The sequence below is a fragment of the Gadus chalcogrammus genome, chromosome 11 (genome assembly GCF_026213295.1).
Source record: "Gadus chalcogrammus isolate NIFS_2021 chromosome 11, NIFS_Gcha_1.0, whole genome shotgun sequence".
Lineage (NCBI taxonomy): Eukaryota > Metazoa > Chordata > Actinopteri > Gadiformes > Gadidae > Gadus > Gadus chalcogrammus.
In genome coordinates this window covers 4612849-4636149 of record NC_079422.1, presented here as the reverse complement: position 1 = coordinate 4636149, position 23301 = coordinate 4612849, and the positions used below count along the sequence as shown (strand labels likewise).

Here is a 23301-nt window from a genome sequence, read left to right as displayed (position 1 = left end):
TCTCCAGAAGCAGAGGGACGCGTCCCCTCGTGGATTTGTGCGTGAGGACATGGAGCGCACTATATTTCGAAGTCTAAATTTGTCCTAGAATTCACCCTCACACGAACTTCAAAACCGCTGCTTGTTGGTTTAATCCTTTTTTTCTACGGTTCAGATAAAGTGGTTATCAACGCAAGCTAAAACAACTGTTCATGTATTATTTTATTGTTAGTATGATGTCTATAACTGACCTATTTTTGTTGGACCTATTTTGTGACAGATAGAGGTTGCTCTTTGAACGATGTTGTCTGAAAGAAAGTGATATAATGTTGTCGTGGAGAGAAATCCAATCATGGAGGAGGCTATAATCCTTGTTAATCCAACATCCAGTGAAAAAGCAGGGACTGAGTGACTGATGCGGACATTGAAAGAAAAGTTGACGATAATTAAACGATGACATTCTCCTGAGGTGGCAGAAGCGTCCCTCTTCTAATGGTAGGCCAGTTAAATAACACGCAGGCCTACAGCTGTCAGCTGTATAATTGGAAAATTTGGAGTTGTGTGCGTGTATGTGCGCGTGCCTGCGATCCTGCTATGTGTGTTTTCTGCATTTGTGTGTCTCCTGCATTTGTGTGTCTCTGTAAGTCTGACTATCTGGTTCTCGCCTGGCAGCTGTCTGGCCGTGTATCGGATCCTTGTTGTCACGGAGACCCGTCCACAGAGACGGCCCACCGGGGGAGGAGAGGGCTTCAGGGCGACCCTCACCTGGATGAGACACCGGGGGAAGGGCGAGAGGAGGAGGACGAAGGGAAACCAAACCACTGACAAAGGGGAATATTAACAACTCGGAAGTTCATTTTGGATTAATTCACACTGAACAAGCAAGGTAAGAATATATATTGGACATATTGAAAAAGTGAGGAAATAGGAGGTTTTACATGACATATGCTCTACCGTTGTCGTGTATGCAGGGGCGGTTCTAGGAGGGGGGGCTGCCCACTCCTGAGCACAGTCCTAATTGTATATTGTGTTTTTTAATGCCGTTACTTAGTACTGAACTAAATATTTTGCGTCCCGGGTTCAATGTGCCCCTCAAACAAAACAACTGGCCCCAGTCTGGCCCCCCCATGAAAATGTGTCTATTTATTTTCACAGATTTGGACCAGCCGGCTATTAAAATATCAGCATTATTGCATTTTTGTATTATAAAGAAGAATAAAATAAAGTTTTAATTTCTATATTTTGCTGCATCATCAGTCACAAGGTAATGTTTGGCATAAGTGTGTTGAATAAAAATGTAGTAACCATTTATTTAAATTATGGAATTTACATTTCTAATACATGTTTCATCAAGGCCTTGCAGACACACACACACACACACACACACACACACACACACACACACACACACACACACACACACACACACACACACACACACACACACACACACACACACACACACACACACACACACACACACACACACACACACTTGTCGTAGTATATTAACTGTCATACCCCTGTCTTCCATGTTACTGTTTGAATGCCAGGATGGGCTTTGATCTCGAGAGGTTCGTGGGCTATGTCAACGACGGCCTGCTGTGCTGTGTGTGTCGGGACGTGTTGGAGCGCCCCCTGCAGGCCCCCTGTGAGCACGCCTACTGCAGCGCCTGCATCAGCAGCTGGCTGCTCCACCACCACTCCTGCCCGGAGGACCGCACGCCGCTGGACGTTGGTAGCCTCAAACCGCTCTACAGGTGACTTCAGAAGACTTCTAGAACCTTCTCTGTTACTGGGTGGTCTCAATGGAGCTCCATCTATTTCTGACACTGTCTGTGAGGTCTCCTCCATCTATCTCTGTTACTGTGTGGTCTCCTCCATCTATCTCTGTTACTGTGTGGTCTCCTCTATCTATCTCTGTTACTGTGTGGTCTCCTATCTATCTCTGTTACTGTGTGGTCTCCTATCTATCTCTGTTACTGTGTGGTCTCCTCTCTCTATCTCTGTCACTGTGAGGTCTCCTCCATCTATCTCTGTTAATGGTTGGTCTCCTCTATCTATCTCTGTTACTGTGAGATCTCCTATCTCTCTGTTACTGTGTGGTCAGCTCTATCTATCTCTGTTACTGTGTGGTCTCCTCCATCTCTGTTACTGTGAGGTCTCCTCTATCTCTGTTACTGTGTGGTCTCCTCTATCTATCTCTGTTACTGTGAGGTCTCCCTTTTCTGTCTTTACTCTTTCTTTCTTTCTTTCTTTCTTTCTTTCTTTCTTTCTTTCTTTCTTTCTTTCTTTCTTTCTTTCTTTCTTTCTTTCTTTCTTTCTTTCTTTCTTTCTTTCTTTCTTTCTTTCTTTCTTTCTTTCTTTCTTTCTTTCTTTCTTTCTTTCTTTCTTTCTTTCTTCTTCCTGGCTTTCTTTTGTTATGTTTGCATGTTGAATATTACCTCTAACCTTCTATGTGTATTGTGCATATTACACATTGTTTTCTATGTATATGGTGAATATTAATGAATACTTTCTGTGTGTATGGTGAATATTAATGAATACTTTCTGTGTGTTAGTGAATATTAACCATCACTCTCTGTGTGTATGGTGAACGTAACCTGTTTGTTAATGTGTGTATGGTGAACATCGGCTGTTTGTTAATGTGTGTGTGGTGAACATCGGCTGTTTGTTAATGTGTGTGTGGTGAACATTAGCTGTTTGTTAATGTGTGTGTGGTGAACATCAGCTGTTAGTTAATGTGTGTGTGGTGAACATCACCTGTTTGTTAATGTGTGTGTGGTGAACATCGGCTGTTTGTTAATTTGTTTGTGGTGAACATCGGCTGTTTGTTAAAATGTGTATGGTGAACATCAGGTACATGAGGAACGACCTGGGCCGACTGCAAATCCGGTGTGTGAATGCAGGCCAGGGCTGTGAGACGGTGTGCCCCCTGGAGACCCTGCACACACACGAGGAGGAGTGTGAGTTTGCCTACATGGCGTGTCGGAACACAGGTACGGGCCTTCACTCTCACCTGTTGTAGCTCTCCACTCACAGCTCACCTGGCGGACATTGAAAGGAGGAAACATAGTTCAATACCATTCATCGAAATGAATGTCTCTTACACTCTCTGACAAATGTGTCTAATGTATGTGTATTGGGCATGAAAAGAGCATATGCTCAAGTTCATGAATACATTCAATCATTGGTTTGAATTCTAGCATTTTCTGTATTATCTAATAATTTATCGTTGTATTGTGTGAACAATCAAAAAGTGTATCAAACTCAAAAGGTTTATTATCTGTGGATGTGTGTATATTGAAAGGGTTTTCTAGTTTAAACAGTGTTATATCAGGATTTTAAACGAAAATGATTGTATTAGGATATCCGTCAGTCGCTGGTGCTGCTGATCTGTTGTCATGGCTGTATTACCTGCATGCTTAGAACGGTTTCACTACAACCAATCCACTGACCTAGTTCTGGCTCCCCTTACCATTGTTAATTTACCCTGCCTAAATTGATATGTGGATATGTGGGCGATATTTGTTTACACATAACATGTGACACCTGTACTTGACAGGTGGAGAGTACATATGTTATTATTGTGGTACGTATACCTGAGGAGTAAGAGCATGCAGTGTTCGGTTTGTTTTGCAGTGTTTTCAGTTTGATTGGTAAGGTTTAGTAATGTCTTTCCCAATAACATTTCGTAATGATTTAATTTGCCTTACTGACGTTAGTACTAGCTATGATTGATAAAGAATAAAAGGCTGACGCTGTTTGATCATTATATTGTTGTTCAATGCAGTGCTGTTTTGTGTTTTCTTTATATATTGTGTGTTTATGTAACACGTATGCATAAACTAACTTCCCTAATGAATCCAATTGCCTCTCAGTGGATTTACTCTTATATGTGAGGTGATTATGTGTTTAAACTCTGATGTAGTTGTGCTATCACCTGTTCTTCCCAGGGTGTCCGGTGCAGGTGGAGAGGCGTGGCTTGGAGGCTCACCTGTCAGAGTGCATGTTCCGCAGCAGGGAGTGTCCCAATGGCTGTGGCCACACCCTTCTGTCCGTTGACCAATCACAGCACAACTGCGTGGCAGAGCTGCGCACCGAGGTGGAGATGCTCAGGTGTGTATTTTATGAGGAATTAGCTTCAGTTAATTTGCTTCTATAACACGATGTGAGGATTTTGCTTGTGGAGATAACTCCCCCTAAAATGTTTTGTGGAGGGCGGAGATGTTGAGCCAGGTGGACGAGGTGAGGCGAGAGATGGAGTCTCGCCTGGACTCCCAGAGGAGACACATGGTGCAGAAGGAGTCCCAGTTGAAGAACGACGTGGAGGAGCTCAAGGTGACCACATGGTCCTTGATGAAGGTTTATTTAGTTCATCCAATAGATAACCTCCAACAGAAGGCCATGTTACAGAAAGAAAAAACATGTAAAACGTTGAAAATATAACTTTTTAAATATAATCTTAACCATTTGAGTAATGTGGTTTGCTCTCTTAGAAACCCTAACCCTTAGTTAAAGCTCTAGCAACAGTATTCAGGGGGAGGTTGAGATGTCTTAACAGCGTTGTTAGAGACCTGGGACAATGCAGTTGATTAGTAATGCCACTAACATCTCCTCATAATGTTCTCAATGCAGGGCCAGTTAGCGCGGGTGATGTGTGACGTGCGCGCCCTGCTGGGGTCAGAGCGTCTCAGGAGACGAGAGTTGGCAGAAGCAGAGCTGGAAAAAAGAGAGCTCTTAGAGCTCCTCAGAGACCTCCAGCCAACCAGGAGCCAGATCCCAGCTGAACAGCCAACCAGGAGCCAGATCCCGGCTGAACAGCCAACCACCATCCAGCATCAGGAAGACCCTCAGCCAATCTGGTGGGAGCTCCACAGGGAAGAGCCAATAAGACACCAGCAGTTGGAGGGATTCTCACAAGGCGCCTATCAGTCAGCGTCTTCTGGCCAGTGTGGAGGTGCCTTGAGCACACCCCATTCTCCCCTGATGGGAGAGGAACCGGCCGAGACCAGCCCCCGCAGTGTCCCCCTAGACTGCATCAAGAAGAAGAACCGCGAAGTGACCATCATCTAAGCGCACTCGGAGGGACTAGAGCCCTACAGTAACAGCAATGAAGTGATGAGTTAGGCTGGGAAGTTTGTTTTGGGTGTTTTAGAATTGGTTCTGCATTAAACTCAATACGGACTCCTTTCATGCCAAAGGTGAGTAAGAGTGAAAGGACGTGTTGCTGTTGTGATAAGACATATGTCCTGGTGATGATACCTGATATTAGGGCAGGAATAGACACTGTATTAGGGATGGTTCGTAATGATAATTTTGAACGATTTGTTATTGACATGTTGATCAAATATGTATTTCAGGAAATTATCTTTTGATTTAACAAATGTTTCATGTCGTCTTCAAATCTGTGATGAATATCTAATGCAATTAAATGGCAGATGCAATAATTTATTGAATGACTAAGAATGCCAGACCTGCTGTTAACTGCGACTTCCTGGAGGAGGCATAATGTAATTTCAACAAGCTTAGCTTTTGATCTACTCAGAATTTTCTATCCATCTAACTGAACCTGTATTTTTTATATATTTAATAACATCCCATCCCAATAAAGCTTGTAACTCATAAATTGTGTTTTTTGACAAACAATTACTAACAATAGTTGCATGTATTTTGTTGTGTTGCTCGCGCACCAATACACTAAAAGGTCCACACAAAACTTGAAGTAAGTTCAGTAACAACCTTTATTCCTCACACATTAACACAAAAAATAAGTTCGTTCAACAGTCACTGTATCACAATCCACCAAAGCCTGGTCTCCAGGCGGCCGGTGGGAAGGGTGCTTGGTTTGGTCCGTTTAAAGCCTCCACAGTCGGGCATTGTCTGGCTGGGTTCACCTGGTGAAGGAGCGCACGTGGCGTCCCCGGCCGCCGCCGCCACCACCTCCCCCGCCGCCGCTAAACTTACTCCCTTGAGATCCTCTTCCTCCTGCGCCTCCACCTCCTCCCTGCCCACCTCCTCCCCCCCCACCTTGTCCTCCTCCTTGTCCTCCTCCCCCACCACCTCCTCCTCCTCCTTGTCCTCCTCCCCCACCACCTCCTCCTCCTTGTCCTCCTCCTCCTCCAGCACTGAGCCAAGAGAGGCCAGTGCCCCCGCGGCCTCGTGGAGCTCTGTCTCTAGGAGCCAGGCGGTACGCGCCTAGTGGAAAGAGACACACGGTTCTTAACACACATTCAGATCAGCATTGATGACAGATGACGTCATGTGGTTTCTGTGGGTATGTGTGACTGGGGTTGGTCTGTATGCCTGTGCATGGGGTGTGTCATCCATGTGTTTGGGAGTGTGTGTGTGTTTGGGGGTGTGCATGTGTGTGCCTGTGTGTGTGTGTGTGTGTGTGTGTGTGTGTGTGTGTGTTTGGGGGGGTACACACTACCTGCAGGGGGCTGTCGGGACGGGAGTGGGCCGCGGGTGAAGTTACTCTGTCCTCCGCGGGGTTCGCTATAGGTTCCTCTGTGAGTGACAGCCTGCAGCTGGGCGCTCCACGACGAGCCCCGCCCTCCTCCCTCTCGACGGGGGTAGTTCCCTGCTGGGACAGCAGTGAGATGTTACCCCTCCTCTATTGGCCCGTCCGCAGATGACTCATAACCACAGGACAGGAAGTCATTAAAGGTATTAACCATAGAACCATTTGGGATAATGTCGGGGACGTCATCGCTGAGCGGTAGATACCTGGAGATGAAGGATCTGAATGTGTGTGCATCACGTACCGGAGAGCAGGACCCCCTTGGGCTGTGGGGGGGTGAAGAAGCGGGTCTGGCTGTGGAAGGTGGCCCTGCCCCGGTTGCCGGTGAACAGGCCCCTTGTGGGGGGCTTGGGGGAGGTCTTGGGGGGCCGCTTGGGCGGCAGCAGCCCCAGGGGCGTGGCGATGTCCTTGAACTCCGCCGCCACAAAGTCGTCCACGTGCATGCTAGGGGGCCGCGACGTGTTTTGCTTGCGCTGGCGGAAGATGTCGTGGGGGCGACAGAGGCCCTGGCCGAAGCCCCCGCGGCCCCCTCGACCCCGGGGGGCCGCCATGATGTGGGCGCGCTTGGCGGGCTCCACGTAGTCAGACTTCCCGCTGAAACACAGGAGCACGTTTTGAGTCTCGGACCACCGGTGAAATTGACTCATATAGACAAATATTATTTTTTTATGGGGTTGTGGAGAGAAGGAACCAGATTTAGAAAGCAAGCCAAAACATAAAACCTCCCTACGTTTATCTGCCATCAAGAAGTGTTGGATTTAACGCACCCGTCATTGACAGGCAAGGTGGATTCCCAGGAAACGATCAGGGAAGAGAGCCATTGATTGGACCGAAGCTAAAGTAGTCTATGTTCTAAACGGTCTCGTACAGAGGCAGGCAGAGTCAATTAGAAGCACATAGTCGCAGAGCATAATCCCCTCACCAATACCTGACAGTCAAATGAAGCTCTTAAATCATCCTACAGCACCTTTAAATTAATGAAGTTTGTGACAACTTGATCAAATTGATTACACAAAGAAATGTCAAACAAATTAGAGGAAAGCAGCTAGAACATAATAAAGTGATGAAGTACTGAGCTGGACTGGTACCTGGTGATGAAGGTCTCATGCTTGTGCTTGCCCAGCCTGAAGCCTTTGGGGGTCTTGGTGTGGCCGGGGGACGAGGGCTCGGACAGGAAGGAGCGCTCCAGCTCGGCCTTCAGGTCCAGGCCTGGACAGCACTGCTGGGCCAGGCCCATCAGGTCCACCTTCACCTGCCCCAGGGAGAGGAGTTAGACCCACACGAGCACACACACACACACGTCATAGGGAGAAGTGGAGGGCCCCCACACATCCTCACCATGTCCAGCTCTGCGTCCATGTCGTCAGCGTGGAAGGGAGAGAACCACAGAGCCTTCAGCTGCTCGTCCAGAACCTCTGAGAGGATGAACACCGTCCTAGAGGGGAACACAGTCCTATTGTTAGGGTCCATTTATTCTTAGCTTTATTTTATTGAAAACACGACCCTATCATTACATCTGAAGTCCTCTACTGCACAGGGCATCTTTCATTTTCTTTTTGTACATTATGACTATTGAGTGTTTTATTTAAATGGTAGGACACGTCCAATAATTCTTTCTTTGACAATTTGCCGGACAGACTATTGTTCAGCCACTGGAAGAAGGCAATCACCCAGGACATTGTGTGTTGCCACAAACAGGCACATTGTTGCTATAGTAACATCAGGAATTGTTTGGAAGAGCCGTAGCCGAGACCTGTGTGGTCTGAACACAGAGCACACATGTGTACAAGTGCATGACCTGGGCTGAGTGCAGCTGTTTATAAGTGGATGACCTCGGCTGAGTACAGTTGTGTACCTGTGGTTGAACTGGGCCAGCAGTGTCTCTGGACCGGGCAGAGAGGGCTCAGTGTCGGCCGCAGGAAGTACGTCCGTGGCGTTGTCAAAAGACTGCCTGAGGTACACAACGTTGTCCAACATGGTCTCTAGAGTATCGTCCTCCTTACTCAGTTTCTATGGACGCAAACACAAATGTAGAAACGACTCAAGGGCTGATTATGGTTCCATGTTCACACAACGCAATGACCACGCAGAAGCTTCAACGCAATGCTGAACCTTTATGGTTCTGCGTCGGCTTTTAGTAAGCGGACCTATCACAGCCCTTGCTGCTGCGTCGCCTTGACGGAAGGTTAGCATTTTTGGGAGGCGCACGTCAGGCCCTTGTGGTGGACGCAAGGAGGGTCCGCAAGTATGTAAGGGGGTACGTAACCCCCTTGCGTTGCATGAACGTGGGACCATAATCAGCCCTTCACGCATTCATATCCCCAGTGTCAATGAGGGCAGCCGCCCATCACAGACAGAGCCCACGAGATGTTTAAAGTAGGGCTGTATGGTATGGACTAAAATGTATATCACGGTATGATTTGATGCATAAATGGTGACGGTATTATATCACGGTATGTTCATTTTATCTTCAAATCTGGATATAAATGCTTATGAAGGGCTAAAATGCTGATTAGGGAGTAAAACTGCATAAAAAATAGAAACTCATGATGCATTTTAAATGGGATCACTTTTGGTATTATTTCTTTACTTTTCTTAAAACAATTGTAGCTGAAAATAAACATAGCCAAACTAAAACCAATAGCTTCAGTCATTGAGGGGCAAAAAATTGGCCCAATGATAGGCCCAGATTTTTTTATTTAGATTTACAAATCAAGAGTAGGCCTGATTTGACTAATTGGCTTTGCATCCTTTCCTTCCCCCTCCCCCCCCTCCTCCTTACCGAGATCTGTTTCTGGAGAGCAGTGAGCGGGTGTGTGTCTGACACCTCCCACTGCAGCAGGGCCTTCATCTCTGAGCCAGTCAGAGTGACGGAGCGTGGGGCCGGGACAAAGCCTGGCTCCTCCCCTGCCCCCTGGCCCTCCTCGCCACAGCACACCTGGGCCATGAAGAAAACGAGAACGCTGATTAAACAGACTGAGAACAACACGGGGATGGACTCATTACAGAGCAGGGGGTAAGCCTCATCTCTCCATCCCGTCTTGACATTTGTTTTATAGACCAGGTTCAGGGCTGGTGCGCACCATGGACTCAGCGCTGAGGACCTGTCTGAGGAAGTCGAGCAGAGCGGCGAGCAGCTCGGCAGAGTCTTTGTTGAACGCTGAAGCCAGACGCTTGAAGAGAGAGAACAGGGCCGATCCGTGCTTCTTCAGGGCACTGGGAACACAGGTCAACAGCGTTACCAAGGGTTACGGACACCAGAGCACCAACGCCGTCAAAATAAAAGAAAACTGGTGGAACCAAAGTAGCATGGTGTGTGGAGCTTAACAATTAACAGAGGTTGCGATGCAGACACAAACAGCAGCAGCAGCAGGGGGGTGCGCGGCAGCCACTCACCACTTGATGTGGTAGAGGCCGTAGTCGTGCTCCGTGAGGAACATGAGGGTGCGGATGCAGGTCAGCAGCAGCGGGGGGCTGCTCTCCGGGGTCCCGAGGACCTCCAGGAAGGAGCCACACACCGAGGACATCAGCTCCCGGCACGGCAGCGAGTTGGCCAGCTGCTCTGCCTCCGCCACGCAGCCGTCCCCGGGGGGACTGGCCACCAGGGAGATGTCCTGGGGACACAACAGCATACTGACTTCTCGTTCACATTACATTACGTTCAGGGGATGTTGATGACGCTTTGATCCTAAACGACTATTGGTCCACACATTCACACACCGACGGAGGAGTCAACCTAGCAGGGCGACAGCCAGCTCGTCAGGGGCAGTCAGGGTGAGGCGTCTTGCTCAGGGACACCTCTACACTCCGCTAGGAGGAGCCAAGGATCAAACTAGCAACCCATCTGGTTACCAGGCAACCCGCCCTACCTCCTGAGCTACATAATAGCTAATAGTAAACAGTTATTATACAACCCTAATTTAATTTATTTTCTTATTATACAACCCTAATTTAATTTCTAGGGCTGCCGAGTTCTGGTCAGTTGGCCGACCAACCTGTCATTGGTCAGACCATCGCTGATTTAAGGAAGAAAACAACTTTTGGTGAAAAGAAGGCTTCCTTCCTTATTTTTGAGTGACAGGCTATATTTATACTACTGAGCGGTCTACTGTCTGGTCAGGTGTGACCCGTCCCCAGTGAAGCTCTGCCCTAACCGAGTCGGAGTCAGACCAGGAGTGGAACTGAGACCCACTGAATTCCTCCTAACAGCACGGACGTGATATTCAGGCTAGCAGGTGGAGCGCACTGTGGACGATTAAGTTAATCTAGAGATAACAGATGATTCTTCTATTTCTCACACTTTGGTCGACTACAGCCCTACTATTCTCATTACGGCCAACAGCAGTAATGACAACTTCTCCCCTTCCCTCATTCTGAGCGAAGGGGAGTCCCACATCTGTGCTCACTTCTCCTCACCTGGTCACACAGCGACTGCAGCACGGTGGCCACCAGCTCGCTGCACTGCTGCTGCTGCTGCTGCGGGGCGTGGTCGGTGGGGGGCGCCAGCAGGGCCAGCAGCGAGGGGAACAGCTCCGCCAGTGGGTCCTCGCCCGGCGGCGAGCCGGAGAGGAGATGCAGCACGGCGCCCTTGCAGGCTCGCTGGGACACAAGGGCGTCCAGCATGGAGAGCAGCCGCAGGGCCTGGCCCCAGCACACCGCCTTGCCCTCAGCCCTGAGAACACACGCACAGGATGTAGTGGGCTGCAGCTGGCAGGGTTTATCTGCACTTACACACGCTAGGAGGTCCTCCGTTATGCATTGGTGTGTGAGTGCATGTTAGGAAACGTGGCATCCCGTTTCAGTTGTTTCAAGTTTTTCATCAAACAAATTTAATTTGTATATCCCTCAGGTTGACTAGACAGCTAGAATAATACTAAATCTCCTGCATATTTGTGCCACTGTGTTCCAGACTTCCATTGAAAACATGGCAATGGTGTGTGTGTGTGTGTGTGTGTGTGTTACCACCATGGACACGCCCGATCTCGTCTGATCTCGGATGTTAAGCATGGTCGGCCATGGTTAGTACTTGGATGGGAGACTGCCTGGGAATACCAGGTGCTGTGAGTGGTGTCGGGTGGCCAATAGGTGGCACTCTTCCCTCTGGCCTTAACCACAATCCTGATGCCCCAGTGCAGTGACGGGGACACTGTGCTGTGGAAGGCGCCGTCCTTCGGAGGAGACGTAAAACCGAGGTCCTGACTCACTGAGGTCATAAAACGATCCCAGGGCAATTATCGCAAAGATTAGGGGTTTCCCCGGTGTCCTGGACCAACCAGGGTCATTCATTCTGGCCCCCTAATCATCCACCTGTATGATTGGCTGACTCATTAATTCCCTCACTTTCCACCTCAAGGTGGTGTGTGGTGAGCGTTCTGGCGCAGATTGGCTGCCTTGCATCACCCAAGTGAGTGCTACACACTGGTGGTGGTTAGTGAGGTCCCCCCTGCACTGTAAAGCATCTTTGAGTGTCTAGAAAAGCGCTATACAAATTCAATCCATTATTGTTATGTGTGTTAAAGCAATTACAGATGCAGATGATTGTTAATGAAGGCAGTACTGACACTGAATTACTGAAGGTCAATAAACACGTGCACGTCCGTGAGGGCTTTGACTTTTGCCCAAAAATCATATTCGAAGCTTGTTTGTTTATTAATATTCAAATATATTCGAATATTTATTAATAATATTTTGACCATTAAATGCCTTCAGTAAGACCTGGATTGTGCTTCGCAAGGTTTGTTTATCGGTGTTGCTATGGTTACCGGTCTTGCGTGTTCCAACGGTTTATTAGGTTTCTAATAAATCGCTGTCTAATCAATACTTCATTCACTGCCTCTTCCGTGGTCATACAATATTATGAATAGACTGCGTGGGGTTCTCCGACGTCTCTCCCTTTTGGCCTGCCCATAACAGGTTCGAATATTAAGGGCTGCCTAATATTTGTTTGAATTTTGATGCATTTTTGGATATTCAAATGATATTCGAATAACGAAGTTCGAGTCAAAGCCCTAACGTGCGTGCGTGCGTGGTGGTGGTGTACTCACGGCTGCAGCTCCTCCAGCACCAGCTCCAGCAGGGACTTCATGATGAGCGTGGCGGTGGTGGCGGACAGGTCGGCCAGCTGCACACACACCCTGCGCAGCATGGCCAGCAGCGGCGGGCAGGCTGTTCCGCACACACACTTCAGGGCCTCAGCAAACACCTTCCACTGCGCCCGCACGTGCATGCTCCACAGCTTCCTGGTGTTGAGCGCCACCGCCATGTCATCCACGGAGACCGCCTGCCCAGGGGGAGGAGGAACACACATCAGGACGCGGGCGTGGGTTTGAAGTGGACTCAATACTGTGTTAGTGTCTGTGGATTAAGTTCAGTATGAACTGTTCATTCTTTCTTCATTAAAGCTCGGGTAGCACATTGGCCAGCAAGAGTAAGTATCCATTTACATTTTATATTTAGCAGACGCTTTTATCAAAAGCGATTTACAATGAGTACATTTGAAGAGTGTACGCTATGCAGAGTCTAGGTGAACTCTGAACAGGTGAGTCATGAGTCTTTTGCAGAAGCTAGTGAGCGACTCTGCGGTCCTGACATTGGCAGGGAGATGTCCAAATCCAAAATAAAGACATACATACACACCTATATGTATATATTTATGCATGCGTGTCTCAGCACTCTTTTTCTGGAAACAGAATATGCATTTAGAAGCCCCTATAACATCCCATGGCAATAAGCGGTGGGTTCCGCAAGATCTGTGCTCTGCTCCAGGTTACCTGTGTGCTGTGCATGGGCAGTGGGAGAGGCAGCAGCTCAGACAGCAGGGTGAGGCCAGAGAATAGGCCCTCTGGAGCCTTCATCAGGGCTCCCAGCACCTCCTTCAGCATCAGACACCAGGTGTTACTGGCCAAAGTCTCCTCAGTGTGAGTCGCCTGCGAGAAGGAGAAATTATCTTTACTACAATATGACCTGGCACACAAATGCACATGGTAATCCACACAGGATTGGATGAAAAGTTGATGTAGAATCAATTCATATATGGTCCTAGATGTGATTTGGATTCATTTCAAGAAGAGTCAACGGTTCTCTATATTACGATTATTAACCAGAGAATGCTCATAGAATTTTTAAACATTGACTTTTGTCTTCTTATCCGCCGCCTTAACATTATACAAAGACGCATGAAAATTACAACGTTCGTCCTCCGCTCTTTCTACACCCAGAACTGTTTTACCAGTCGGTGGTTGCAAGCGTCCTCTTCTACACTGTGGTGTGCTGGGGAGGCAGCATATACAAGAGGGACACCTCCAGACTGGATAAACTGATCAGGCGGGCCGGCTCTGTGGTCAGCATGAAGCTGGACTCACTGGTGACGGTGGCAGAGAGGAGGACACTGGATAAACTGCTGGACATTATTAACAATGCCAGCCACCCCCTGCAGCAACCAGAGGAGCCTGTTCAGTGGAAGGCTGCTCCTTCCCAAGGTTAGGACCAACAGACTAAAGAACTCCTTTGTCCCTCATGTTATCACACTCTACAACTCCTCACTCGGGGGGAGGAGAAAATAGAGGAAATAGAGTAAAGAGGACAGAAGGGAAGGAGTGGTGCACTGTGCAATAACAATAATCTATTCTACCCACATACATACCTGGACACTCTTCTTTTTTTGTGCAATAACCTAATCCACCTCTTAATTTAACTGCTAATTTAATTTATTTAACTGCTAATTTCTGCGAATGTCGTTTGTCATTTATTTATTTATCCACTGTATGACCACACAATGCCATATACAGCCATATATATTTATCCTCTATACTGTTTTACTTCTATTCTTATCTCTACTTTCTATATTAGCTAAGAGTTTATTGTTTACTGTTATTGTTTACTTTTCATAGTTTGCTAAGAGTTTATTGTTTTATCTTATATTGTATATATACTGTGTTTTGTTTCTGTAAGCTACTGGAAATTCAATTTCCTTGAGGGAGTCATCCCAAAAGGATCACTAAAGCCAAGTCTAAGTCTAAGTACAACCCACGCAGAAACAGCACCCACCTGCTCGCTGACCCCCTGGGTGAAGGTGAGCAGCACGTCCACTATGAGGCCCTGCACCCTGACCTCCTCCCCGTCCAGGCGCCCCGACGCCGGCACCGAGCACACCACCATGTGCAGGTGCACCAGCACGCTGGCCACACGCGCGTCCCGGAACTGGAAGGCGCCGCCGCGCAGCAGCTCGGTGAGCATGGTGCGCAGCAGCTGCAGGGCGCCCGCGCACACGCTCAGCACCACGCAGCGCTGCGCGGGCGTGGGCCCCACCGGCCCGTGCACGCGCCACGGCTGCAGCAGTACGCCGCACAGCTTCTGGAGCACGCGCACACACGTGTCCAGGCCCTCGGCCGAGAACAGCTGAACGCCCGCAAGGCTCCACTTCAGGTCCTTCTGCTGGCCTGTAGGGGGCAGCAGAGGGGGACAGTTGGAAAGGATGGACTGGGAGGAGCGTCTAGGTCTGAACCCCAGGTTAGTGTGTGAGAGGAGAGCGGTGTGGAGGATAGTGCACTGGCTAGGGGGGTTCCACTTCCAGCTCCGTGGTACTCGTCAAAACCCCCCACTGTCTCCACAGCCTACCTCTAGCCCTGAGCAAGGGCCCTCTAATCTGGGAGCCCTATCCAACAGTCCTACAATGTTACAGTAGAACATCTGGGGGCAGACGGCCCAGAGCCTGAAACCAAGGGATCAAAAGGACCGTGGTTACGCCTCGTTTATATATGAGTATATATGCAGTGAACGTAAGTGAAATGCTTGTTCTCCCAGATCGGAGCTGATTTACAATCAGACTTTAATCTAAAATCTGATTAGTGGGACCCTGATTTGTGTAGCAATTATTTTAATGGACTGCCCGTTGCCTGAGATGAAAGCCTCTAGTAGCAGTGAGCAGTATGGCGGTAGGGGTTCTGACCTTCGACAGCAGGAGGAGGACAGGCGATGTGGCAGAGGACCCGGAGCGCGGTCACCAGCCCGGCTCCCTCTGGGGTCAGCACGTTCTCCACATTCTGCCAAACAGAAAGGATTTCAGAAAGTCCCTGCGCAAACACTGCCCTATGTGAGCACACCGGCACGACAATGGGAGGGCCTAATGGGAGCCCGGTTTGTAATGAAATGAACTACTGTTAGCCTGCACCGATCGCTGGTCTCATATCCATGAAAACGCATTTTTTGCATTCGTTTCTTATGTGATGTTGACAGCCTAATTGCAAAAGCTTTGTGACTGAAATTTAAAGTGTTCCTTTAAAATAATCATGAGTACGAGTCTGTCTGCCTATTGGAATGGCGTTTGAGTTGACCTAAAAAGTACACACACAGAAACACAACATAAGAACAGCAGTATACATTCAGAAACAACTACCGAGTGGTGGTACCTGTTTGACATAGTCGATGAGGGTGGGAATGCTGCTGATCTCAAACTGGAGTTTCTCAAGGGGCTCCAGCCATTTGCTCAGCTCTGGAACGCAACAACTGACCATCAAAAAACAACCGGAACTCCCATGCTCACACACACACATGGTGATCTTTAGGTAGTAAACAGTGTGTTGTGCAGGTTACTGCATCATACCCTGTAGCTTGGCGTTGGTGTCGTCGGCCTTGGCCAGAGTGAGCAGCGGCGTTGCGTACTGCTCCATCATGCTGAGGTCGCTGGAGCTCTGCACCACCACCAGCACCAGCATGCAGGCGTAGTTGTACGTAACCGCCTTGCGGGCCTTGGTCTCCCTGGGAGGAGCCAACCAATGACAGGGCATGGGGTAGAGTGAGGAGGTGGGAGTGGACTAGTGAATGGATAGATAGGTGTCATGGCAAATGAAACACTACACTCATTACACTAACTATGAGTCTGTTACTTCTATACCTCAGGGCGTCGGTAGTGGACTTATCTTCACTAGTTTAATCTACTACACGTTCCCTTGCCCATCATGAGGAGGCGGGCTGTGAGCTCACCCCTGGCCGTCCTTGCCGTGGTGCTGCAGTAGTGTGAGCAGGCAGGACATGTTGTTGTCCAGGCCCAGCGCGTGCGCCACGGCGCTGCGGCCCGTCTGCGTGAAGGTGATGAGGTAGAGGGCGTGCAGGGTGCCCAGCACCTCGGCGTTGTCCCCGTCCTCCAGGCCCGCCGCGCCCTCGCCGCCCGCCGCCACGTGGCCCATGAGCTCCGACACGCCCTGCAGCGCGTGCAGCGCCTGCATGAGCCAGGCGCCGAAGCCGTCCTCGCCCAGCGCCGGGCCCGCCAGGTGGCCCTCGCCGCCCCACTCCTCCGCCGCCGCCGCCTCGGTGTCGGCGGCGCTGGCGAGCACGCGCAGCAGCAGGTTGGTGGGGGCGGGCTGCGCCATCATGAAGAGCAGGCCAGGCTGCGTGAGGGACAGGAGGCGCAGCAGCTCCCGGGCGGCCTGGGCCACGCCCAGGTGGCCCGAGGCCACGCCCGTGGACAGCACCACCGTGGTGCTCTCCAGGAAGCAGCAGGCCAGCATGTATCTGTGAGGAGGAACAACTTCTCACCGTGAGTGGCACATCCACCTCCAACTTTGGTTTTGCAATCACCTGCTGGCATCGATCGATAAAGGATACATCTCCGCCAACCTTCAAAAATGGTGTCAGTCCCCAGCTCCCCTTAGTCAAATGATTTAGCTCCATAGCAGTTATAAATAAACCACGGTGTGGCCTCATCACAAATCTTCTAACCATAACCACCTGAGTCTTTTTTTGAGAAAGGACATTTTTAAAGTTGATATTTCTCCCAGCTTGAGGGTGGTGATTCAGTGTTACCTGTACAGTGTTGGATATGGGTCATCCCTCTCCTGGGGGCCTGTAATCCGGACCGTGGTGGGGAAGGCTTTTCCAGGAGGCTGTACCATGGTGTGGGGGGCAGTCTCCAGGAGATGATGCAACTCCTCCAGAACTCCAGCCAGCCTATCCAGCTCTGCTTCACTCACTGGGGAGGGGCTTAATGATGGCTCCTCCTCTATAGGGCTGTCGGCGTCATCCGTTTCCTCCTGGCAAAAGGGAAGTGCAGAGTCATTGCCAGTACGAAATCGAATCCTGGATTAATACATCTCATAGTTTGTGTGTGTGTGTGTATGTGTTGTGTTGTGGTGTGTGGTGTATGGTGGGTGTGTGTGTTGAGGTATGGTGTATGATGTAACGTTGGGTGTCGGATGTTTGTTGTGTGTTCTGTTGTGGCGTGTGTGTGTACCTGCTGAGGCTCACTCCACACGGTAGCAGTCTGCTGGAGGTCCACCAGTACTTCGTAGACGTGGCTCTTCTGAAGGATGGCGTTGCCAGCGGTTACCACTCTGACCGTCTCTTCTCTCAAAAACAGCTGGACCAAACACTGCAGGGAACACGAGACAGCTGGATCACCACAAGGTTCGCAGTTCATCTTTAACACACAGTGTCCTTGGATAGACGTACGAGTACAGGTGTTGCATCCCCATCATTATTAATTGGCATGAATTAAGAAGGGTGCTCATTCTTAAATAATGTAGGCTGCTGACCTGATAGCCACTCTTCTCCCCCTCCCCAGCGTGCAGGAAGGCCTCCACCCCAGCAGGAGCGTTTGTGAGGGCGTCCAGGGCCTTCAGGATGCTGAGCTTTAGGCTGGAGGAGACGTGGGCCACGTGAAGCAGCTCCAGCAGCTGACCCAGGGCCCCCGCGCGCAGCAGCGCTGTAAGGCCCTGAGGGCACTCGGCCAGATAGGAGGCCAGCTTGGCTCCGGCTTTCAGCTGTCTGAGGTTAAGAGCGATGGGCTGTGTTATTGCAATGTCCATACTCAAGCCTTGAAGAGCCCACTGGACGAAGTTTGCTATTGGCTCCTCCCATTGTCCTTCCCCCTGTCCAATCAGGAAGCCCAGACCCTTGGCCAGTAATCCAGCCGCCTGTTCTAGAGCAGTGACCCAGCGAGAGTCTCTGTCCTCTCCTATGGCCATCAGGAGTTCCTTTAGCTGGGTGACGGCCTCTGCCGCCTCCTCCCCTCCGGCAGACGGCTCCATGCTTTCGGGTTCCCTGGCCTCCTCCGCGCTGGCCTTCTCCAGCTGGGTCTCGAAGCGCGTCTTGTACGGAGGCGTGAAGAAGATCAGCGGCCTGAGTTCCCGCTCATACGGGTCATACTGGACCGGCGGCACGGAGGCCAGGTCCTCCGGAGTGTAGTCCATGTCGAAGCTGGGAAGCTTGAAGCTGCCGTTGTCCAAGTCGTCCTCGTCACTGGAGATCTGCTCGTATCCATCGTCACCTGTCAGGGCGAGAGACCGAGGAGAAGACCTTGTGACACAGTACCGCTGGTGGTTCTAAGGCCCGATTCCACAGATTAAAAACTTGACATGACTGATTCAAACACTATAGACCAACTCACACATAGGCAGTAGCAGACATGCAGGGTTAGTTTGTTTGATCTGAAGGACACCACTTCAACAAAGGCATCAGGAACCATGGCGATTTGAGGATGCTTTATACACAATGTCAGCTAATTTATGCCACGTTCAAACTGAAGATTCCAACACTAACTGAGATTGTCCTGATAGCCTCTTCTCCTCGTACGTTAACATTGGCAGACTACGGCTGGGTTTGATTAGTGGTCTATTTAGAACGGGCCACACATCAATGCATCATCCCAGGACACGAGAACTGCCCTACCTTCCTCCATCTCCTCTTCCTCGTCCTCACCCTCATCTTCCTCCTCCTCTTCCTCAGGCACGCTCCCTTCCGTCCTGGCGTCCTCCTCCTCTTCCTCCTCGGGCTCCTCCTCTTCTGGCTCCTCCCCCTCGGGCTCAGAGTAGGGTTCCTCCACAGGCAGCGAGCGCTCGGGGGACACCGCCTCCAGGAAGTCTCCACGACTTTCCGCCGGCTCCGCCTTCACTGGCCCCACTGGAACGGTCACCACGGAAACCACATTCGCCAGTTGAGATTCCATGGCCACAACTGGAGCCATAGTGTATATAAATATAGACCATGTAATCCAACCGAAGTATTGAAATTGTTCAACGCACACTAATGAGAAAAACAACACAACACCGTGGTCATCAACAACCAGTAAGACGGGTTCATTCCTGACCTGGTGCTGGGACCGGCTGCTCCTCCTCATCATCGTCGGGGGGCGGCGGGCCGGGCGGTGTGCGTGGCCCGCGGGGGGCCGGTCTGGGTGGGCTTCCATTGTACTGGTCGTCAGTATCCCACTCTGAGAGACATAAGATTCAGGCTGTTGGGTTAAAGGGGTGTGCACAATACAGGTGCCTATTGGCATACTCAAGAAACGTTGCATCTTAACAAGTTAAACAATTAAACCGGCACCAGAATTTATACAAGTTCAAGTTCAAGTTCAAGTGTACTTTATTGTCAAAAATCTATGTAACAGGGTTAGCACAGAAGTTTGAAATTGCGTTTATACAAACCATAAAAATAAAAATAAAATCATTACACCATCATTGTAATTCTTAAATATAAAGAAGCATTACTTATATTGTAATTATTAAATTATTATTACTGACTGATCTACTGGGATTGCATGATGATTAGCACATGCTAATGACTTAAAGTGCACGAGTTTCAGTGTTCAGGTTTCAGTGGAGACTGGGGTTTGGAGGGATCAGGGCTCCCACCTTGTTTAATGGCCCTCTTGGCTCCGCTCTGTTGCTGTGGAGGAGGGGGTGGTGGTGGTGGCGGTGAGCCGTGGTCATAGCCATGGGCGCGCTCAGCCGTACCATAGACCGCTAGAGTCAGACTGGTGTACCATCCACGCAGCACAAGTCCATCTGTGTTCACCTGCAGACACAACCATCACAGTTAGTCACCACGTTATCAGCCCGTCTATGTCGTACGGAAACGCAGTCTGATGGTCCAACTGATCATGCCAGGGACGTTACATTTGAGTGATTTTACTTAAAAATGCTGCAGCCCTGACAACTCCTGGAACTATGACAGACTGACATGAAACATAAATGTAAAAAGCTGACATGGCTAATAAGCCTTAATCATGAGTCAGGCCACTATCATAACTACGCTGACTCATGCACGAGTCCACCATGACCAACCCTCTCTAACTGTTTCAAACAAAGAAACCAAACAGGCTTTAATAGGGATAGCTCCAACCCTATGCTGAACCTAATGAATCTCAACTAATTAATCTAAATACCAAGCTCAGCCAGCCTAAAACTAACTAACCTGACTAAGGTGCCATATATTATCATGACATAACAATATGTTACAACTTGATTCAGTTCTATAGGACATTCATATGATAGGTCATTCAAGGCCACATTTAAATACCCCTCTCCCTTTAATGAGAGGCTAATTCGGCATAGTCTTATGAGACAATTACACGTAGTATAATGTTGCCCTTTGACGTGGGAGAACTTTTCATGACAAATTGACGAAAGTTTAACTGGAACATTGATTACTACTCCGAGTGACTGTAATGGCTGACATATATAATCAATACAACGCTTGTACAGAATACAGATAGGATCATAAATGTTTAATGCAACTACTGAAAGCTCTAAATGTGCTGGAAACAATATGCAGTGAGTAGAGCAATTAAACCACGGGTGATTCTTAACTAGTGGTGACTATAGATGATGGATGAAGGGGCTTGACGACAGGAAATATAGTATAGAACTGGCGCAATTATCTTTGCAATGCCCAAATCTTTCGGCTTTCATGCCCTAGCGATTAGTTCATCGTGGTAGTAGTTTCAGACTTTACGATTTTGTATGGCTTCGTCACAGTCTACATAAGAGGTGGCTGGTATCACATCCAAAAAGATCTTCTTACCTTTCCACTAGGTCTGAAAACGATGGACTTGTTCTCATCATATTCAAGACTGAGGGCGGAAAGTATGACAATGATTAGAAGCTATGCATTTGCATGCAAATAAAAACAGACAATTGTCCAACCACCGTTTAATATAGGTTATTTACATGGGTATATTATATATATAGGGTATACAGCGTCTCCATAAAATATCATTTCAAAAATATGGATGCATTACAACACTCTACCACTAGGCTGCTTTTTCTCTCTAGGGCTACTTGGTTGCGGGTATAAAGTAGGGGTTGATTTCTGCTGGTGAGACCTGATCACCAACTGAACAGATACTTGTTAAAGGTTCAAACTGGTGCTTGTTAATGCAAGCACACACACACTAGCTGTTCTCCTTGTGAGAACACATTAGAGAAAAAGACTCCACCCATACTGGTTGAACAGGTGAGACCGCCACCGTTTATGTTGCGTCCACCCAGAGACAGAACGAGAAGGGACATGAGTTGGTGATATAATAACACATAACATTGAAATGTAAAGGTAGAGAAGACTGACCTGCCAAGCCTGTGGAAGCAAGGGCTTGGTTTGGCGACATTATTGAAGAACAACTCCAGCTGGAATGCATGAGGGGACGTTTCCCTGGAGACACAACATTGTTTATGATTACAAAATGATTTATGGGGATTGAACACGGCTGCATGGGTTTCTATGAATGTTACTTAGTTATTTTATCGATAAGCATATCTGGATGGAAGTATTGAGCACAAACGATCTGACTGTCCACCCTTACCCAAATGCTCTGCTGTCGGGTAAGCTACTGTGCGCTTTGATTCCTGGAGGAATAACCCGCACCTCTGTGATTAGAACCCCACATGGAAACCGCACCACGTCGATGTTGGTTAACTGTAAAACAATGATCACTTTTAGTTGAACGCATACAATCTCATACAAACACACCCTCTGTCACACACCCACACAAAAAAAACCTCTCACAGACACATCCAAAAACTCTCTCACACACAATAACTAATGTGAGAAGCAATAGGCAATTTTCTTGTTAAATAATTTCTCACACACAAACACACTTCCTTCATTGTGGATGAAAACAGATCAGTTTTTAAGACTTATTAGTAACAGTGAGATAAACCAAACTGTGCACAGTATCTGCACTGCCTTCAATACCACAAACACTGTGCTTTCCCTTGCATCAACCGATATCAACAGACTGCAAAAAACAAAACAAAAAAAGGACACGGACATGCGCAGTAGACAATAACACGGGTCGTTATATCGTCAACAACCAAACTGAAAATATTCAACAGCATTAAAAGCAACATCAAAATCGAATAAATGACATGCATTTGATTGATTTCATTACAGTTTGCGGCTATATCCTAAGGTACTGACGCTAGCTGAGCTACCGTTGTTACTAGCGGTGAACTTGTTGGTGGTTTAAGCCTCGTTCAAGGTGCGGTTAAGCACAACAGAATAAACGGCACACTTTCCCCGGTAGGGAAGGGTGCTGATTATGCAATTGTGAGGCTTTCGAGACATTACCTCTGCACTTTGATGTTTAAATGTGTCAATAAAGAGCAGTTCTGTGGCGGTATCCCCCGCCATCGCTGTCCCTCTAGGGTAAACTTCCGGTTTCTGTGATTATTTCCGGAGCACGCGCATCCGCGGGTCAACCGACCTCAGAACAGTTTCGGTGATGAGATCCGCGCTTCTGAATTAGGAATCATTAAATCAGCGGAAACGCGCTACAAATAACCGTGCCTATTTAATGGTTGACGGTTACATATTTAAAGTATTCACATGCTTTGTGCTAAAACTATAACAGTCATGGTATGAACTCACTGTATAAATAAATCAACTTTTAGGCCTATCACTGAGCGAAATTAAATATTTGTGCTTTATCTCACTAAATGTGATTTGCATGCAAACTCAATCGAGGAACTCAAGACTTAATAGAGGAAACCAGCCTAGTTTCATTTACACTTTAAACTACGTTTAGA

General features: G+C 48.5%; 2 protein-coding genes and 1 pseudogene across 3 annotated transcripts; 2 read left to right on the top strand and 1 right to left on the bottom strand.

The window, feature by feature from the left end:
* The first annotated feature begins 585 nt into the window (after positions 1 to 585).
* rnf41l (ring finger protein 41, like) lies at positions 586 to 5592 on the top strand. The gene is made up of 6 exons (XM_056602163.1): positions 586 to 865; positions 1533 to 1739; positions 2839 to 2978; positions 3936 to 4098; positions 4200 to 4320; positions 4618 to 5592. The coding sequence occupies exons 2-6, from the start codon at positions 1534 to 1536 to the stop codon at positions 5053 to 5055; spliced, it is 1068 nt and encodes a 355-aa protein (XP_056458138.1). The 5' UTR covers positions 586 to 865; position 1533; the 3' UTR covers positions 5056 to 5592.
* virma (vir like m6A methyltransferase associated) lies at positions 5264 to 22952 on the bottom strand. Of its 2 annotated transcripts, none has more exons than XM_056602164.1 (28): positions 22844 to 22952; positions 22077 to 22189; positions 21842 to 21925; positions 21299 to 21347; positions 20128 to 20290; positions 19584 to 19706; positions 19166 to 19396; positions 18031 to 18764; positions 17730 to 17867; positions 17303 to 17529; positions 16484 to 17011; positions 16104 to 16258; positions 15910 to 15992; positions 15450 to 15543; positions 14549 to 14940; positions 13273 to 13428; positions 12547 to 12782; positions 10919 to 11174; positions 9899 to 10116; positions 9586 to 9718; positions 9285 to 9440; positions 8358 to 8512; positions 7841 to 7937; positions 7591 to 7754; positions 6747 to 7096; positions 6413 to 6562; positions 6073 to 6177; positions 5264 to 5967 (listed from the first exon to the last, which is right to left on the bottom strand). In XM_056602164.1, exons 1-28 carry the CDS (start codon positions 22904 to 22906, stop codon positions 5873 to 5875), a joined length of 5448 nt encoding a protein of 1815 aa, XP_056458139.1. In that variant the 5' UTR covers positions 22907 to 22952; the 3' UTR covers positions 5264 to 5872. The 2 variants fall into 2 exon arrangements, with proteins under 2 accessions (XP_056458139.1, XP_056458140.1); XM_056602165.1 differs by having other exon boundaries at positions 5264 to 5994; positions 6109 to 6177.
* On the top strand, positions 11451 to 11569 carry LOC130392648 (5S ribosomal RNA; annotated as a pseudogene).
* Positions 22953 to 23301: the final 349 nt, after the last annotated feature.

What these genes read in the sequence shown, in the direction of transcription:
- rnf41l (XM_056602163.1), top strand. Translation starts at nt 1,534, where the DNA reads ATGGGCTTTGATCTCGAGAGGTTCGTGGGCTATGTCAACGACGGCCTG. An exon ending in AGCCTCAAACCGCTCTACAG is followed by an intron (nt 1,740 to 2,838) that starts GTGACTTCAGAA and finishes GGTGAACATCAG; the next exon opens with GTACATGAGGAACGACCTGG. An exon ending in CATGGCGTGTCGGAACACAG is followed by an intron (nt 2,979 to 3,935) that starts GTACGGGCCTTC and finishes TGTTCTTCCCAG; the next exon opens with GGTGTCCGGTGCAGGTGGAG.
- virma (XM_056602164.1), bottom strand. Translation starts at nt 22,906, where the DNA reads ATGGCGGGGGATACCGCCACAGAACTGCTCTTTATTGACACATTTAAA. An exon ending in CACGGCAAGGACGGCCAGGG is followed by an intron (nt 16,259 to 16,483) that starts GTGAGCTCACAG and finishes GGCTCCTCCCAG; the next exon opens with GGAGACCAAGGCCCGCAAGG. An exon ending in GGCCTCTACCACATCAAGTG is followed by an intron (nt 9,719 to 9,898) that starts GTGAGTGGCTGC and finishes CTGTGTTCCCAG; the next exon opens with TGCCCTGAAGAAGCACGGAT.